This window comes from Notamacropus eugenii, chromosome 2, assembly GCF_028372415.1.
Source record: "Notamacropus eugenii isolate mMacEug1 chromosome 2, mMacEug1.pri_v2, whole genome shotgun sequence".
NCBI lineage: Eukaryota > Metazoa > Chordata > Mammalia > Diprotodontia > Macropodidae > Notamacropus > Notamacropus eugenii.
Window position 1 is genome coordinate 123,061,490 of NC_092873.1, and position 19,737 is coordinate 123,081,226.

Below are 19,737 nucleotides of genomic sequence, written 5' to 3' on the forward strand. Positions count from 1 at the left end.
TTTCAGAGCAAATCGTCAAAATGTAGGTCCCTTTGAATTCAGTGTTTAGTTAAGCACGGCTGAATAAAAAACCTTAGCAGTGGGCCAATTCATGATATTTTTTCAAAAGCATTTCAGATACATTCTATTATAGAAACAAAAGTACCACTAAGAAGAAAATATGTGTATGACTATAACAAAACTATATTACCACATATGGTTGAAATTGGAAAATTGATTCAATCAATATAATCTCTTTTTTGCCCAAAAGTGAATTAGGCAATTCTCCTTCCATCCCACCCCCACTGAACCAACAGAGTTGGTCAGCCAACGGTAATTCTAACAATCAAATTTCCTGTGTTTACATATTTTATAATGAGCAAAAAAGAATGTATTGGTAGGGGTATTGTCATTTTTATAGAACTTTGCACAGATTAAACAAGACAGGGAAAATAATTGGCTAATTCAAAACATCTTGATAATTTTAGGATGATCTAAGGACAATAGATGCATTCTTACTTCAGCCACTTTTTCAGGTGCGATTTGTCCTTCATATGGGCATCCCAGAGCACAAGAAACATACCTAAATTTAAAATACATAATTATGTAAATATATATCCACTGTATAGCATGCAGGTTAGTCTAATTACATTGTAAATAAGTTAAATAACCAGATATGCTTCAAGTAGACATATTTTCTAATAGTTTTCACTCCAATCAATTTAATGAAACAGATATATAAACACTTACAATGTGTGACTCAGTGGGTAGAGCGCTAAGCCTGTTTTCAGGAAGCCTCATCTTCCTAAATTCAAAATGGTCTCAGACTATTACTAGCTATGTGACTCTGGGAAAGTCACTTAACCCTGTTTGCCTCAGTTTGTTATCTGTAAAATTAGCCAGGAAGGAAATGGCAAACTGCTGCAGTATCACTGCCAAGGATAAGGTCACAAAGAATAGGATACAACTGAAACAACTCCATAACAGCAACAAATGTACATTGCGAAGCACTGTGCTGGGTGGCAGAGATACAAAAAGAGAAATAAGAAACAGTTCTTCAGTGGAAAACGATAAGTAATGAAAGATAATTGCAAGAGGTAGAAAGACTAGTCACCAATGAGGCAGCCAGAAACCATTTAAAAAGAGACTGGGATGTTAACTGGCCCAGCTTTTGAACTCCTCTTCTGCAGCTACAGTATCTCCACTGGTTTAAGTGAATGGTTGTAACATCAGCTAGGCTCATTATGACCTTAGTATTCCATGCTGCACAGTCCATTCAGTCATTTCATTCCTGCTGCTATGTACAGCCCTTCACCCTTACCTTTCCACCCATTTCTTTGGGCACAGAAATAAAATCAATAATATTATTGTTTCCTGAAGGGTAATGCCAATCAATTACCCTATAGGTCAACTCATCATCCCTATTAATCCCCAATCCAAAATTCCACATCCTGGCCAAAACATAAAGAAAAGGAAATGTGGAGGGCTCAGGGGAGTGTGAGTCCCGTGATCAAGACCATAGCTAAGGCAAAGCCTGTTCCCGTGGGACTTGTGCTTACTCAAACCCTGGCAAAAGCTCTCCATGACCCTGGAACCTGATGTTCCTGCAGATACTGATGTTCTTTGCAGAAAAGTTGCACTTGGGTCTAGGAACTCAGGAACTAGCCTCAGGAACAAGATAAGCTTCGTTACTTGCTTTGGGTGCAAGGATGTGGGTAAGTCATGAGACAGAGAAGTAATGGGATGAGCTCAGCCTGCATGTGATTGTGGTTACAGCCTTTATAAACCCTGATTCTCAGCTGAATAAATGGAGTTGCCTTATATCCTGCCTCCCGCCTCATTCATTGCTTCTAAGATGAGGATCTTGCTGGTCAAGACCCTCTACCCCAGGAGTTCCTAGGTGAAAGGAATCCAACAAGGAAAAGGATCTACATGTACAAAAATACTGATAGCAGCTCTTTTTGTGATGGTAAAGAATTGGAAATTGAGCGGATTTCTATCAACTGGGGAATGGCTAAACTAGTTGCAGCATATGATTGCAATGGAATACTATTGTAGTAAAAGAAATGATGCGCCAGATACTTTCAGAAAAATCTGGGAAGATATACTACATGACTGATGCAAAGTGAAGTGAGTAGAACCAGGAAAACATTTAATGCAGTAACAGTAATATTGTTAACATGATCGACTGTGAATAACTTCTATTTGCAATAATACAATGATATAAGAAAATTCCAAAGGATTTATGATGAAAAAAAAATGTGATCCACCTCCAGAGAAAGAATTAACAGTCTGCATATAGATGGAAACAAACTATTTCTAAATCTATTTTCTTGAGGTTTTTTTTTTTGTTTTTTCTTTCACAATATGACTAATATGGAAATATATTTTGCATAACTCCTCATGTATAAGCTCTATGAAATTGCTTGCTTTCTCAATGAGATGGAAAGGGAAGAAAGGAAAGAGAGAGTTTGGAACTTGAAATTAAAAAATGTTAAAATTTTTTCACATGTAGTTGGAAAAATAGAAGATTTTTTTTAAACAAAAATCTAATTGAGAAGCATATTACTGAAGAAATCTCATGTATTCAAGGAAATACACAACTATGAAATACACAACTATGAACTGAAGAACTTGGTATCCTTGATGCCTTTAAAAACAACCTGCACCACTCAAAGTTGTTTCTCCACTAATTGTTGTTTTTCAGGTATTAGTAGATTCCTTTTGGGCAAAGCATCTGTTCTTTGGCTTTTGAACTGATGAAGCAGTGACAAATTTCTTTAACTAATATTCATCCTTAATAGGGTCTTCAGAATACATTACTGTAATCGCAAACACTTCCTTTAAGTCAGATTATACAGAGGCCCTCAGGTTGCCTTTCTGGAAAATAAAGTAGGTTTATTAAACTCTCCAGAATTTTAAAGTTCTTTGAAGGGGAATATTGGGTAATTTTGCATGTAATTCTTCTTCTACTCAATTACCTTTCCTCCACTTAAGCAACTTTTCTTCTCTACTCAAACACAGATTTTATAAATTATTTCAATTAGCCATCATCCTTAAAAGGCCATTTTAGAAAGTATTAGCTTTTCAGGTAAAAAAGATCTCTTTAAGATACAGAACTAAAAAGCTCATCATACAAACTATTGCTAGGATATACAAACCAGGCCAGACAATTATTCACTCATCTTGATGTTTCACTGTCCATTGAAAATGGAGTTCACAGGATAATATACTATGACCAGGTTGGATTTATATAAGTAATGTAGGGCTGGTTCAAGATTGTTAAACATATAGCTAGTTCAACACACAGCAAAATATATCAGCAATAACAAAAATAACAATAACAAAAAGAAACAGAAATCATACGACTGTCTCAATAGAAGCAGAAAATAGCTTTTGACAAAATACAGCACCCATTCCTGTTGAAAACACTAGAGGGCATAAGGATAACTGGAGTTTTCCTTAAAATGATAAATAGAATCTATCTAAAACCAAAAGCAAACATTATATGTAATGGTGGTTGTCCTTTGTTCTCAAGAAGGACCAAAATGACCTCACCAGGATAAAGTGAAATTTTAGTGTGTATGACTGTGACTGATCAGATCAATATGAGCTCAGAATGCTCTACCACAGTCTGGGCACATATAGTCCACGTGAATATTTGGGGTAGATACTCCAAATTTGCCCATCCTACGTTTATTTTGTGCTGTCTCAATTCTGCTTTGCTCATAGAGCACAGCACCCTTTCTGATGTGGATATGCCATGCTGAGTGGTCCTGAGTGCTAGTGTCTCCCTTGTTGCACAGTCAAATCCAAAGTTCTTGAGAGAGACCTTGAGAGTGTCCTTGTATCACTTCTTCTGACCACCATGTGATCGCCTGTCCCACGTGAGTTCTCCATAAAATAGTCTTTTTGAAAAGCACTTATTTTGCATTCGAACATTGTGGTCAGTCCATGAGAGTTATCACCTCTGAAGCATAGTTTGAATGCTTGGCAGTTCAGCTTGAGCAAGAAATTTAGTGTCTGGTACCTTATCCTGCCAGATGATCCTCAGAATCTTTCTAAGACAATTCAAATGGAAGTGATTCAGCTTCCTGGCAGGGCACTGGTAAACTGTTCATTTTTTACAGGCATACAACAATGAAGTAAGCACAACAGCTCTGTAGACCTTCAGTCTGGTAGTCAATCTAATACCTCTTCTCTCCCATAATTTTATTTGGAGCCTCCCAAAAACTGAGCTAGCTCTGGCAATGTGTGCACCAGCCTCATTGCCAATGTGTACATCCCTGGAAAGTACACCACAAAGGTAAGTGAACTTATGCATAGGATTCAAAACTTCTCCATTTGTTGTAACCAACTGTTGCCAGCAATGACTAAAAGAGAGAACCCCCCCCCCCCCCCGTGATTTTTGCAGAACAATCTATTCCCTTTACCTTTATAGCGATGGACAATGGAGGCATCCTTGAACTCCTGGGGGATAAACTCCTCTTGCCATATAACCTGGAAAATTTCAGTCAGCTTTTGTATGAGCAGTGGTCCCCCTACCTTGTAAATCTTAGCTGGAATATAATCAGCACCAGGTGCTTTGTCACATGAAAGGAGCCTTATGGTTCTCAAAACCCCTTCTTCAGTTGGAAATTCAGCTAAGGAGGGATTGACTTCAACCTGAGGTAAATGGTCAGTGGCCTCAGCATTGCTTGATGATGATCTGTTGAGAACACTATGGAGGTGTTCAGCCCATCTCTCAAGGATCATGTCCTTATCACTAATCAATGTGGCTCCATCAGCACTGAATAGCTGTGATGCACCATAGGTTTTTGGTCCATAAATAGCTTTCAGGGAATCCTAAAAGCACTTTGGATTGTTACTATCAACATAAAACTGAATTTCACCTGCCTTCTTACTGAGCCAGGAATTCTGTATCTCTCTAAGCTTTGTTTGTACTTTGCTTTTGAAGGAATTAAAAGCTGCCTTCTTAGAGGTGGAAGATTTATCCTACTGGTAAATCCTGTGGAGTTCTCGTTTTTCATTTAGCAGCTTCTGAATTTCCCCATCATTTTCATCAAACCAGTCTTGGTGTTTGTGAGTGTTCTGACCCAGATGAGCAAATGCAGTGCTGTACACAAAATCTCTGAGGGTTGCCCACTCCTTTTCTGCTCTACAGTTGACAACTGCGTGCTGGCTCAACTTTCCCTCCAGCTAGTAACAAATTGTTCATGCTCAGAAAACAGCTCTAATTTGTTGACATTAATTCTTCTGGTAGTCATTTTGCCTTGGGGGGGGGCACTTTTGATGAATGTGAATATTTAGCTTGGAAAGGATAAGTCTATGATCAGTCCAGCACTTTGCACCACACATTGCCTTTGTCACTCTCACATCTTGTCTGTCTCTTCTCCTTACAATCACATAGTCTATTAGATGCCAATGTTTGCTGCGAGGGTGCATCCATGAAGTTTTATTGCATTTAGGTAAGTGGAAGTCAGTGATGAGGTCATGTGATGCACAAGTCTTCAGCAGTAAATGACCATTGCTGTTGCTGTTTCCAACTCCATTCCTCCCTAGGACTCCCTGCCAAGTCTGGTAGTCTGGAGCCTACTCTAGCATTAAAATCACCCAGAATTATAACCTTGTTCTCTTTTGGCACATTGATGATAAAGGTCTCTAGGTCTTCATAAAATTTTTCTTTGACTTTATCAGGGTTCGTCATGGTGGAAGCATAGGCACTAATGATGCTAGCATGGCGTTTTCCTGCAAGTGGCATTCACATTGTCATGAACCTATCATTCACTCCTTTTGGCAGGCATACAAGCTTGCTGATTAGATTAGCTTTGATTGCAAAACCCATGCCAGCTTCATGGTGCTCCCTTCTCTGCAGCTACTCCAGAAAAATGTGTATCCTCCTCCAACTTTAGCAAGCTGGCTTTCATTTGCCAAACTTGTTTCACTCATGGCTGCTATTTGGATGGAATACTTGTTGAGTTCTCTTGCAAAAAGAGAAGTTTTTCTTTCAGGTCTACTGGATTTTGTGTTGCCTATTAGTGCGAACACATTTCATGTTTCAATGTATATTTTGTACATTTTCTTGTGTTTCGACCACATATTGGAATTCCCTGCCTGCCATAGTAATCAGGTCAGGGTTGCATATGAAGATGATGTTTAGGGCACCTTTTCTAGCCCTCTTCCTCCAACTGGTAGGTGAGCAGTATGATCCTTAAAAGGCCGCTCAGACATCCAGGGGCTGCCGAGTCCCACTGCTGCTTTGGGTGAGAAATGACACTATGGCCTGGGCCACCTATGTGCAGGACTGTGACTGCAGCTCCCAGTGTATCTGTACCTGCTGCTTCATCACTTGCCTGTTGCCATAGGACTTTGAGGCATAACAGTAAAATGGTATGGTGACATCTTTTGATTCGTGTGTAAATTGGATTTAAGTGAGGCAAAGTTGCACGAAGTCATAAGCCTCATTCTCTCCTCTGTAGTCATAATAGTCCAGTGGCAGAACAGAGTCAAGATGGTTGGTGATGGCTTAGGATGCAGTGGATGACCTTGGCATCTGCAGTGTCTACCCAAACTTTAAGTGCTCCACATCACCTGCTTCATCTGCCTTCATGGCCATTAAAACAAATTATTCTCATCCATCCATTCTACCAGAGGAAGTCTTGACATGCTTGGGGTAGACACCCCCCTAACTTACCAAGGGGTTTGAGAACCCTTGGTTACCCTCAATCTAGTTTGGCCCATCTGCCAAAACTGTTTAATGGGGTGTGGCCACTGTGCATACTGCAGCTTCTTGGTGCCACAGGTGAGAGTTGGGTGAGGTGGAAAGATCCCAAAAAGGGCTTGGTAGCCATCACATCAATGGTACTAGTCCTCCCTGAACATACCATACACCCCATTATATGTAATGGTGATAAGCTAGATACATTTCCAATAAGATTGGGGTAAAACAAAGATATCTATTATTGTATTAGAAATGTTCAATTTAGCAGTAAGAGAAGAAAAAAAATTGAAGGAATTAGTATAGGCAAAAAAGAAACAAAGCTATCACTCTTTGCAGATGATATGATGGTATACTTAGAGAATCCTAGAGAATCAAGCAAGAAACTACTTGAAAAATAAAGAACTTAAGCAAAATTATAGTATATAAAACAAATCTACAAAAATCATTGGTATTCCTATATATTATTAACAAAGCCCAGCAGCAAGAGATAGAAAAAGAAATTCCATTTAAAGTTACTGTAGACAAAATAAAATATTTTGGAGTCAACTTGTTAGGACAAATCCAGGAACTGTATGAACACAATCATAAAACACTTTTCACACAAAAAATTCAGATCTAAATAAGTGGAAAAATATCAGTTGCTCACAGTTAGCTCAACTAATATAATAAAAATGACAATTCTATCTAAATTAGTTTAGTGATTAAGTGCCATACCAGTCAAACTACCAAAAAATTATTTTATACATCTAGAAAAATAATAGCAAAATTCATCTGGAAGAACAAAAGGTCCAGAATGTCAAGGGAAATAATGAAACAAAATGCAAGAGAAGGCAGCTTAGCCTTACCAGATCTAAAATTTTATTATAAAGCAGCAATCATGAAAACTGCTTGTTACTGGTTAAGAAAAAGTGTGGTGGATCAGTGTAATAGGGTGGGTTCATAACACCCAGTAGCAAATTAGTATAGTAATCTACTGCTTGATAAAATCAAGGCCTCCAGTTTCTGGGATAAGAAGTCATTATTTAACAAAAACTTTTGGGAAACTGGAAAATAGTATAGTAGAAACTAGACACAGATAAACATCTTACACCATGCACCAAAATAAGGTCAAAATGAGTATATGATTTAGACATAAAGGGTGATAGCATAAGAAAATAAGGAGATGAAGGAATAGTTTACCTGTCAGATCAATGGAGAATGGAAGAATTTATGACCAAACAAGAGATAGAGAACTTTATGAAATGTGAAATAGGTAGTTTTAATTACAGTAAATTAAAAAGGTTTTACACAAACAAAACCAATGCAACCAAGATCAGAATGGAAACAGGAAGCTAGGAAACAATTTTTTACAGCCAGTTCTTAAATAAGGGTCTCATTTCTAATATATATAGAGAGAAATGAGTCAAATTTTAAGAATATAAATCATTCACCAACTGATAAATGGTCACAGGACACAAAAAGGCAGTTTTACAGAGGAAGAAATTAAAGCTATCTGTAGTCATATAAAAAAATGGCCTAAATCACTACTGATTAGAAAAATGCAAATTAAAACAACTCTAAGGTACCACAACACCTATCACATTGGCTAATGTGACAAAATAGGGAAAAAAGAAATGTTGGAGAAGATTGGGAAAATTGGAACTCTAATGCATTGTTGGTAGAGTTGTGAACTGATCCACCTACTCTGGAGAGTAATTTGGAACTAAGCCCAAAGATCTATAAAACTGTGTATACCCTTGAACCCAGCAATACCATTTGTATTTGTTTATCTGTATCCCAAAGAGATTATAAAAATGGGAAAAAAGACTTATGTACAAAAAATATTTATAACAGCCCTTTTTGTGTTGGCCAAGAATCGGAAATTGAGGGGATGTCCATCAATTGGGGAATGGCTGAACAAGTGTGGTATATAGATATAATGGAATACTATTTTGCCATGAGAAATGATGAACAGGCAAAGTTCAGAAAGACTTACATGAACTGATGCTGAATAAAGTGAGCAGAGCCAGAACATTGTACACAATAACAGCAACACTGAATGATGACCAACTTTGACAGACTTAATTCTTCTCAGCAATGCAGTGATGTAAGACAATTCCAAAAGACTCATGATGGAAAATGCTATCCACATTAAGAGAAAGAACTCTGGAGTCTGAATGCAGATTGAATTGAGAGAGTTTCTCTCTCTCTTTTTTCTTCTCCTTCTTATGGTTTTTCCCTTTGGTTCTAATTCTTCTTTACAACATGACTTATGTAGAAATATTTTTAATATGACTGTACATGTATAGCCTCTATCAGACTGCATGCCATCTTAAGGAGGGAGGAGCAGAGGATGGGGTAGAAAATTTAGAACTCAAAATCTTATAGAAATGAATGTTGCAAACTAAAATCAAATAAATACAATTTTAAAAAGAAAATTAAGCTCACAGCAACAGAGGTTAAATCTTACTCTTTAAGCTACCTCAACAAGAATTTGTAATTATTAATTGCAAATTTATTTGCAATTGTAAAAACACCTTCTAGGTTTCCTTCTAAAGTCAGAGGTGGTAGCAGAGATCAAAAACTCTCTCAACTTCGAGTAACACTGGACAACAGCTGTTGATGGAACCCAGCCAACGAGATCAGGTCTCACTGATCAATCTGTAATCACTCAGCTGAAGTCTTCTCTCAGCTGACTGCTGTAATGACCAATCCTACTTGCTTTTCTGCTCTTGAATCAATGAGACTCTGGATTTCAGTTACTCACCTTTTACTTAATATATAAAGGAATGAAAAAATAAAAGATCCCTTCAGCAACTCCCCAAAACAGCTTTTCAGACTTGACAAGATACGTCTTCATTTAAGCTTGTGTTTTGGGGTACAGGCCACACAGATTCCCATGGGATGAAGAGATCCAGAAACTGCACGTAAGCTAGATGCTGAAAAGTCACCATGAACACCATCATGTGAGTATCCTTATTTAACAAAAACTTTTGCAATAGAGAATGAAAACTAAGTATCTCTCTTTTTTACAGTATTCCAAAAAGAACTACATACTCTTGAAAAGAGACTATATGAACACAATTACAAAACACTTTTCACACAAATAAAGTCAGATCTAAATAATTGGAAAAACATCAGTTGCTTGTGGGTAGACTGAGCTAATATAATAAAAATGACAATTCTACCTAAATTAATTTACTTATTCACTGCCATCCTACTCAAACTACCAAAACTATTTATAGAGGTAGAAAAAATATCAAAATTCATCTGAAAAAACAAAAGATTGAGAGTATTAAGGGAATTACTGAAAAGAAATGCTAGGGAAGGTGACCTACCCATACCAGATCTTAAATTATATCATAAAGCAGCAATTATCAAAACTACTTGGTAGTGGCTAAGAAATAAAGGAATAGATGAGTGGAATAGGTTAGGTACGCAAGACGTAGCAGTCAATGATCATAGCAATCTACTGTTTGATAAACCCAAAGACCCAAGCTTCTGGGATAAAAACGCACTATGTGACAAAAACTGCTGAGAAAACTGGAAAAGAGTATGGTAGAAACTGGGTATAGGCCAATGTCTAACACTGTATAAAACAATAAAAGTCTAAATGGGTACAGAATTTAGATATAAAGGTTGATACTATAAACTAATTAAGGGAGCAAGGAACAGTTTATCTATCAGATTTATGGAGAATGAGGAATTTAATGATCAAACAACAGATAGAGAACATTATAAAATGTGAAATGGATAATTTTGATTACATTAAATTGAAAAGGTTTTGCACAAACAAAGCCAATGCAATCAAGATTAGGAGGGAACCAGAAAACTGGGAAAGAATTTTTATAACTAGTATCTCTGATAAAGGCTTCATTTCTCAAATATATAGAAAACTGAGTCAAATTTACAAGAATACAAGTCACTCCCCAATTGATAAATGGTCAAAGGATATGAACAGGCAGTTTTCAGAGAAAGAAATTAAAGTTATCTGATCATACAAAAAAAATGCTCTAAATCACTACTGATTAGAAAAATGCAAATCAAAACAACTCTGAGGTACCAAATCATACCTATCAGATTGGCTAACATGACAAAACAGGAAAATGGTAGATGATGGAGGAGATGTGGGAGAGTTGGAACACTAATTCATTGCTGGTGGAGCTGTGGGCTAATCTAACCATTCTGGAGAGTAATTTAGACCTATGCCCAAAGGGCTACAAAAATGTGAATAACCCTTGATCCAGCAATACCACTTCTAGGGCTGTATCTCAAAAAAAACATAAAAATGGGAAAACAGGTACAAAAATATTTATAACAACTCCTTTTGTGTTGGCCAAGAATTGCAAATTTGAGGTGCTACCCATCAACTGGGGAATGGCTGAATAAGTCATGGTACATGAATGTAATGGAATACTATTGTGCTACAAGAAATGATGAAAAGGGAGGACTTCAGAAAAACTTGGAAAGACTTAAATGAACTGATGATGAGTGAAGTGAGAAGGACCAGAAGAATATTGTACACAGTAACAGTCATAGTCTGCTATGACTGATTGTGATAGACTTAGCCCTTCTCAGCAATGCAATGACCTAAAACAATTCCAAAGGACTCATGATGGAAAATGTCATTCATATCCAGAAAAAGAACTATGGAGTCAGAATGCAGAGAGAAGCAAACTATTTTCTTTTTTCTGTTTTGTTTTGTTTTTCTTTCTCATGGTTTTTCCCATTCATTGTAATTCTTCTATGCAACATGACTAATGTGAAAATGTGTTTAAAAGGAACCTATATATAGAGCCTATATCAGATTGCATGCCATGTTGGGGAGGAAGAGAGGAGGGAGGGGGAGATAATTTAAAACTTCTGGAAGTGAATGTTGAAAACTAAAAATAAATAAACAAATAAAAAAGAGAGAGAAAAGTCTTACTATTTCTGTATTTCTATCTAGGTATCTCTGACTACTTTGGTTCTACTGCCTCTTCTCTCTCCATTCAAGAAACTTCTTTTTGTGTTATCAATGCATAACAAAACAAAATCACTTAAAAAGGAACTTGCATTTTAGCAGATGGAAAGTTAACACATTTCATCATTCTTTCTTTTTTCCTTTCTCTTTAAGTTCCACTTATTTTCTAAAACCCTTAGAACTATTGGTCCCTTAATTATCTTTCTTGTTTTGTTTTAACTTTCAATCATTAAGGGAAAAAAGAATCTTATCTTGGCCTAGAAGTAACATGATTTTTTCTTAATCTTTCCTTAGGAATTACACATATTTGTCATTTTAGTATTTTTCTTATTTGAAGATCTTGCAATTTGAATGTTCTGCACAACTCTGCATTTTTTGTAGGAATTACTTGTGTGTTTCACTTTTGTTGGTGGTAAATCTTTTTCCCCTCATGAATGACTAGGCTCAATTCTGTGGCTATTTTGGCAGAAAAGAAGAAAAGGAAAGTTTTCTGATCATCTTTGCTTTTAGGGACATCATAATCTACTTTCAATTTCAATACAATTTCAATCTGGTTTTTCACAGATGCAAAATGGTTCTGATCAATTTAAATTGATCTTCCTTAATAGCTTTTTCCTTTAGACATTTGCAACATATCTTATTAGGTATTAAAAATCTGAAATTTAAACAGTAGTTACTCTGAAATTTTCACCTTTGTATTTTTTGTCTTTCGGCAGTATGTGTATTCTATCAATAAGTACTTTGTCGTTTGTCTAAACTTTGGGAAAATTTTCTTCTGGTGTTTCCTACAGTATCCTATATAAAGGCTTTAAAAATTTATAATAGTTGTTGTTGTTGTTTTCCTGGAGGGTGTATGAGACTTAATTATCTCTCCTATCTTCACAGTAGGTCTATTTGGGTTCTTATAATCTTTAATGGATTCTTTCAAAATTATTGTCTTTTGCTTCTTTTCTTTCAAATTTTCTTCTACTTTGGTACATTTAAGTTCTAAATATATGATTCTCTTTTTCAGTGCTTCTACTATTTTGAAAAGATTGTTCATCATGTGTTTCAAGTTGTATAATCTTTTGCTAGTCGTATTTATTTGTTTCTTGAGGGTTTTGATCCTTGACCTAATTTCCGTCCTAATTTATTCTTCTAATATTTTTATTTCTCCTTTGGAGCATTCCAGGATTACTTATTGTTCCTTTAGATTTGAGAATCCGTAGAAATTATCTATTTTTTTCATTTTATATTTTTTGTTTAGCTTACTTTCACATTCTACAAATGACATATTGCAAGCACAACATATATTCATTTTATTGAGGCCTTTTGAGAATATTTATGTATATTTTCTTCTTTATAAGTCTCACTACTGGTTTATTAGCTTTGGAATTAACTTCTAGTGAAGCTTTCTCTCTTCAAATTCTTACATTTCAATCTTTTCCTTCCATTCCTGGTTGTTGTTATTTTTAAACAAAATTACTTTCCACACTATTTGACTTTATTCCCTTCCATTGCCTGAGGATGTTTTCTGTGCTTCAGTCTCTCAAATTTGGGGGATATGGTAACCTTACGCTGTCCCTAAAATATGCAAATTCCCTTGATAGTAGTTTTCATAGAGAGGATTCTGGGAAGATGGTGGGTAGGTCAGAAAATTCTAAGCTCTCAAGATTTTCTATCACAAAAGACATAAAATGGTGCCTGAGGGCAAACAAAGTGTGAGTAAAAATAAATAAGAATAGGGGCATAACAGGAGTCTTCCTGGGACAATTTGAGAAGATCAGGAGAAAAATCCCAGGAGGAGGTTTGGTCCCTATGAAGAGTAAATACCTCCAGACTAGGATCTGCTTTAACAATAAGCAGCAAGCCTTGGGGTTAGTTGGTTTGAGAGACTGCCTGGGTCTCAACAGGAACTTTTACCCCTGGGACAGTGATGGGAGTTGGGCATCTGAGCCCAAGAAAGACTGGGAAGATTGAGGGAAACTCTGCTAACCAGGAATGCCAGACCCAGGTGTGTTGGGAAGAGTGGCAGGGGCAAGAAGGAACCAGCACATGTTGGGTGAATGCAGAAGCAGGGGCAGAAAAGTCCTGGCTGTGGGCACTTACAGGAGATAAGAGTTTTGCCTTTGGTTCCAGGCTGGAGGGGAGAACTGAAGATCTGGGACAAGAGTCACCATCTCCCATATCCCAGGGCTAGAAGTAATAACAAAAATTAAGTTATTGCCACAAAAAATGCACAGACAAAGGAGAAAAAATCCAACCACAGAAAGCTGTTATGGGAATAGAGAAGACTGGGGTTCATCCTGAGAGGAAGATATTGAAGTTAAGAAACCACCAAAGAGTAATGTCAAATGGTCACCTGCCCAAAAAGAAGTTAGAGAAGATCTTTAAAAAGATGTTAAAAATCAAATGACAGTGATGGAGGAAAAACTTAAAAAAAATAATCTAAGAAAAACAAGAAAATTATGAAAGTTAGATCAAACAATTAGAAAAGGAGATACAGAATCTTAAGGAAAAAAAATGACACCTTCAAAATTAGAATTGGGCAAGAGGAAGCCAGTGAAATTGTAGATCAAGAAATAATTAAAATATGAATAATGAAAGAATGGAAGAGAAAGTGAAACATCTTATATGAAAAACAATAGATTTGGAGAAGAGATTGAGAGAAAACAAAAATAATCAAACTGAAATGTATGATCAAAAATAAATCTTGATACAATAATACAAGAAATAATTAAAGAAAATTGTCCTGAAACATTAGAACAGGGGGGAAAGTAGAAATAGAGAAAATTCATCAATCACCACTGAAAAGATATCCTATGAGGAAAATTTATAAGAGCATCATAGTCAAATTCTGAAACCCCCACTATAAAGATGGAATATTAAAAGCAACAAGAATAAAACAATTTAAATATGATGGTGCCACAATAAGAAACACACAAGATCTAGCAGCAGAGACATTAAAGGATTGTAGATCTTGGAACATTATATACTGAAGAGGAAAACAACTGGGGCTCTGGCTGAAAATATCATGCCCAGCAAAGTTCAGCAAAATCCTGAATAAAAAAAAAAAAAGGACATCTGATCAACTCTCAGAGTTTTCAGACTTTATTAAAAAAAAAAAAAAAAAACCTGAACTTAATATATTTGCCATACAAGAGCCAAGAGAAATATAACTTACATATCAAAGACTGATTATAAAGGATTCAATAAAGACAGACCATTTATTATATATATGTATGTATGTAGGCATGTATATATGTATATGTGTATATATATACATATATAATGTAAAATGTGTGTCTAAGATTCTTATCAATAATTGAATAGTTCATAACAAAGATTGGAACTAAACTGAGTATGATATGAATTTTAAAAGTAAAAGCATTTAGGAGCAGGTAAAAAGAGTAATCACTTTTTTACAAATGAGGTACAAGACAGAGAATGGTTACAGAGGAGGATTGGCAGTTCTGGTAATCTACTTTCCTCCAGATGGGCTTAAGAGGAAACAATAGATATATTTAGAAGGTCTAAATTCAGTAGAAATAAAATGGTAGGATCATAGGCAGGGGGGAGAGGATAAGGGAGTGATTTTTAGAGGGGAATATGAGGGAATAGATAAAAGGGAGGTACAAAAGAGTGTTTAGATTTATGGGAATGGGAAAATAGGTGACAGATACTTAGAGGAGGGTAGGGAAATAACAGGAGGGCAAGATAATGGGTAGAAGTAAGGTAGAGGAGGCAGGAGGGATAGGAAACAAGAAATATGCACAAAAATAAAAGCAAAGATCAGGAGTAAAATGTGTGAAAGTAAACATCTATATATGTATATATATATATATGTATATATATATATGTATATCTACAACTGTAAAGAAACATATCCAAGCTTAATTGTAGCATTCTTGGGCAGGGAGGAGAGGAGGAGACAAAGAACAAAGTAAAAAAGTACACAGCAGAGAACAAATGAAAACTTACAAGAAAGCAAAGATAGACAGTTCTCAACATAATGTGTATTATTTATCATACAGGCTTTCATGGAATGAAAATTTATTGTTACATATTTTGAATCCACTCATGTTCTACTATGCACATGACATGCTTTCCCCCCCTTTATTTGTATTTAAGTTCCAATATTTAAGTTTATGATGTTTTTGTTTCTTTTCTCTATTGAGTACTTGTGTTTTGACATTTGTGTCTAAAATCAAATTCTTTAAAAAAAAAAAGTCTTCATATCTTCTCTTATAACACATTGTCAAAACTGAAAGTTTCCTTCCCTTTGGTGGCTTTGAACCACTGTCTCCACTGCCTTTACCTCTACCACCAAACGAACAGTTAAGCCAATTTCTACTCTATTAACCTTCTTATATGGGGGAATCAGAGTCAATATACTCCAAGGACTTGGATCAGAAGCTTATCATGTTATCTGCATTGGTCTCAGGTAACATACCTGAAGGATGAAATGCTATTGAAGTGACATGGAACTTCTCACATTTCCACTCTTTGATGTTATTTCTGCCTTTCTGCTATAGGTTTCATTACATTCATTCATTCACATATTGATCTTCTTCTAAAAATATTGTTTTAAACATTCTTTTAATTTTTGTTGATTTCTGAATTCGCTGCCTCCCTCCAAACACTGCTGTACACATTGTGAAAGCAAGAAATGTTATATCATTGTTACATGTGAAGTCATGGAAAACATATGCCCATGTTAACCATTTTATGACAGAGTGAGAGAGAGGGAGAGAGAGAGAGAGAGAGAGAGAGAGAGAGAGAGAGAGAGAGAGAGAGAGAGAGAGGTTATGTTTCAATCTGCATTAGATTCAGTTCTGTCTCTAATAGTGGATAGAATTTTTCATAAGTACTTCAAAATTGTCTTGGATCACTGTATTGGTCAGGACAACTAAATCATCCACAGTTGATCATCTTTACAATGCTGCTGTTACTGTATTCAGTGTTCTCCTGGTTCTGCTCTCCTCACTTTGTATCAGTTCATATAAGTTTTCCTAAGTTTTTCTGACACTATCCTGGTCATCATTTCTTATAAGCACAGGAGTATTCTATCACAATCATATGTGAGAACTAGTTCAGTCATTCCCCAATTAATGGGCATCCCCTTAATTTCTAATTCTTTGCCACCACAAGAAGAACAGCTATCAGTATTTTTGTACATATAGGTCCTTTTCTTTTTCTTTGATCTCTTTCAGATACAGACATAGTAGTGTTAAAGTCAGGTCAAAAAGTATCTACAGTTTCATAGGCCTTTGTACATGATTGCAAATTGCTTTTTCGAATGGTTAGATCATTTCACAACTCCACTAACAATGCATTAGTATCTCAATCTTCCCACATGCCTTACAATATTTATCATTTTCCTTTTCTGTCATATTAGCCAATTTGATGGTTATGACGTGGTACCTCAGAGTTGCTTTAATTAGCATTTTTCTATAGTGATTTAAATCAATAGTGATTTAAAGCAGTTTTTAATATGATTGTAAATAGCTTTGATTTCTTTATCTAAAAACTCCCTGTTTATATTCTTTGATAATCAATTGGGGAATGACTCAGTCTTATAAATTTCACTCATTTTCCTATTTATTTAAGAAATGAGGCCTTTATCTGGTACTGGTCCTCCCTGAACACACCCTACACTTTGATCTTTTTGCAAGAGAACTCAACAAGTATTTCATCCAAATAGCAGCCATGAGTGAAACAAGGTTGACAAATGAAGACCAGCTTACTGAAGTTGGAGGTGGACACATACTTTTCTGGAGTGGATGCAGTGAAGGGGAGCATCATGAAGCTAGTGTAGGTTTTGCAACAAAAACTAATCTAATCAGCAAGCTGGTATGCCTGCCAAAAGGAGCGAATGACAGGCTCATGACATTGTGATTGCCACTTGCAGGAAAATATCATACCACCATCATCAGCACCTATGCTCCCACCATGACAAACCCTGATGAAGCCAAAGAAAAATTTTATGCAGCCCTAGAGACCCTTATCATCAATGTGTCAAAAGAGGACAAGCTTATAATTCTGGGTGACTTTATTGTTAGAGTAGGCTCAGACTACCAGATGTGGCAGGGAGTCCTAGGGAGGAATGGAGTTGGAAACAGCAACAGCAATGGTCATTTACTACCAAAGACTTGTGCATCCCAAGACATTCTCATAACCAACACTGTTTTCTGTTTACATAAACGCAATAAAACTTCATGGATGCACCCTGGGAGCAAACATTGGCATCTAATAGACTATGTGATTGTAACAGAAGAGACAGACAAGATGTGAGAGTGACAAAGGCAACTTGTGGTGCAGAGTGCTGGACTGATCACAGACTTATCCTTTCCAAGCTAAATATTCACATTCATCAAAAGTGCCACCCTCAAGGCAAACTGACTACCAGAAGAATTAATGTCAACAAATTAGAACTCTCCTCTGAACATGAACAGTGTCTTGCTAAGTTGGAGGGAAAGTTGAGCCAGCACATAGTTGGCAACAGTGGAACAGAAAAGGAGTGGGCAGCTCTCAGAGATTTGGTATACAGCACTGCATTTGCTCATCTGGGTCAGAACACTCACAAACACCAAGACTGGTTTGCTTTTTCTATTGAGGCACTGGGTCAAAAGGTTGTGATGCCCTCTGGCTCTAAAAAAAAAAAAGTATAAATACTCTGAGTTGAGGTTTTATTTTGGAGCTTAGCTTTTGGTAAGAAGATTTGAGTGCAAGATGAAGACACTGGGAAGCTGCTTTAAGGACCCCCCTGGCTTTGAGAAAATACAGATGTCATGTTTCCCTCTTTTGTAACTAGTCTGACAGCTGTACCTGTCCATTGAATTATGGTCAGGCAGAGGAAGCCATGTCTGTTAAATACTTTGGGCCTTACTGATTGGAAGTATTAGTTTGGCCAGCCACTGAAGTAGCCCCTCAGCTTTGAGAACCCAGATATCGTGCTTCCCTCTCTGATAACTATGGTCAGACAGTTGGGGTCCTGTTGTCTGTTGAATTTAGGCAGAGGAAACCATGACTGTTGCTCTTTTGATTTCTCTGTATTTTCTTTGAAATTCAGGGTGCTGACTCCCTGAACTAAATGAATGATATATGTACTTGGTTAAAATGATTATTAAACCCCTTGCAAGTTGCTTTTATTTTATGAATGCAGACCTAAAAACCTGTGATAGCAACCCCCTCCCCCATGCATGTTAGGGTGCTTATTGCTACATAAGGAAAACTGAACTTATTCCTATGTTTTTGAGTATGAATACACACACACATACACAAACATATATAATATACATATACACAGATGTATATGTATATTATATATGTATATGTGTATATATGTGAATATTTTATTTTGTCAAAAACTTTTTCTGCTTCTTTTGAGCTACTCGTACTGTTGTTGTTTTCATTTTTGTTACTGATTTCATCAACTGCGCTAATAGTTTTCCTAATACTGAACCAGCACTGCATTCCTGGTATAAATTCCACATGAACAATGTATTATCTTTGTGATATATGAATGCAATCTCCTTGCTAGTATTTTATTTAAAATTTTTGCTTCAACGTTCATTGAGGAAATTGGTGTATAGTTTCCTTTCTCTGTTTTTGTTCTTCCTTTTATAGGTATGATCACCACATGTGTGTCATAAAAGATATTTGGTAGAATTCCTTCTCTGTCTATTTTTCCATATAATTTGAATAGTATTGGAATTAATTTTTATTTAATTGCTTGATAACATTCTTTTTTGATTCCATCTAGTCTGATAGATTTTGTTCTTAGGGAGATCATTGGTGGCTTGTTCAAATTATTTTTCTCTGATAGAGATATTTGTAATTACTTTAATTTCATTTTCATTGACAGAACATTCACTCTTTTTTCACTTTTGGTACTGGTAATTTGATTTTCTTTTTTCTCTTTTTTTAAATCAAATTAGCCAATGGTTTATCTATTTTATTGATTTTATCATAAAATCAGCCCCTAGTTTTATTTAATAGATCAATGTTTTTATTACTTTCTATTTTATTAATCTCTCCTTTGATTTTCAGGATCTCCAATTTGGTATTTAATTGGGGATTTTTAATTTTCTTTTTTTTTTTTAGTTGTGTGCAT

General features: G+C 36.0%; 1 protein-coding gene across 1 annotated transcript in view; it reads right to left on the reverse strand.

The window, feature by feature from the left end:
- Window positions 1-19,737, reverse strand: part of HMGCLL1 (3-hydroxy-3-methylglutaryl-CoA lyase like 1) — a 258,782-nt gene that overhangs the window by 98,287 nt on the left and 140,758 nt on the right. Inside the window, exon 6 of the mRNA XM_072642501.1 lies at window positions 499-562. Coding sequence (XP_072498602.1) covers window positions 499-562 — 64 coding nt within the window. The remainder of the gene's footprint in view (window positions 1-498; window positions 563-19,737) is intronic.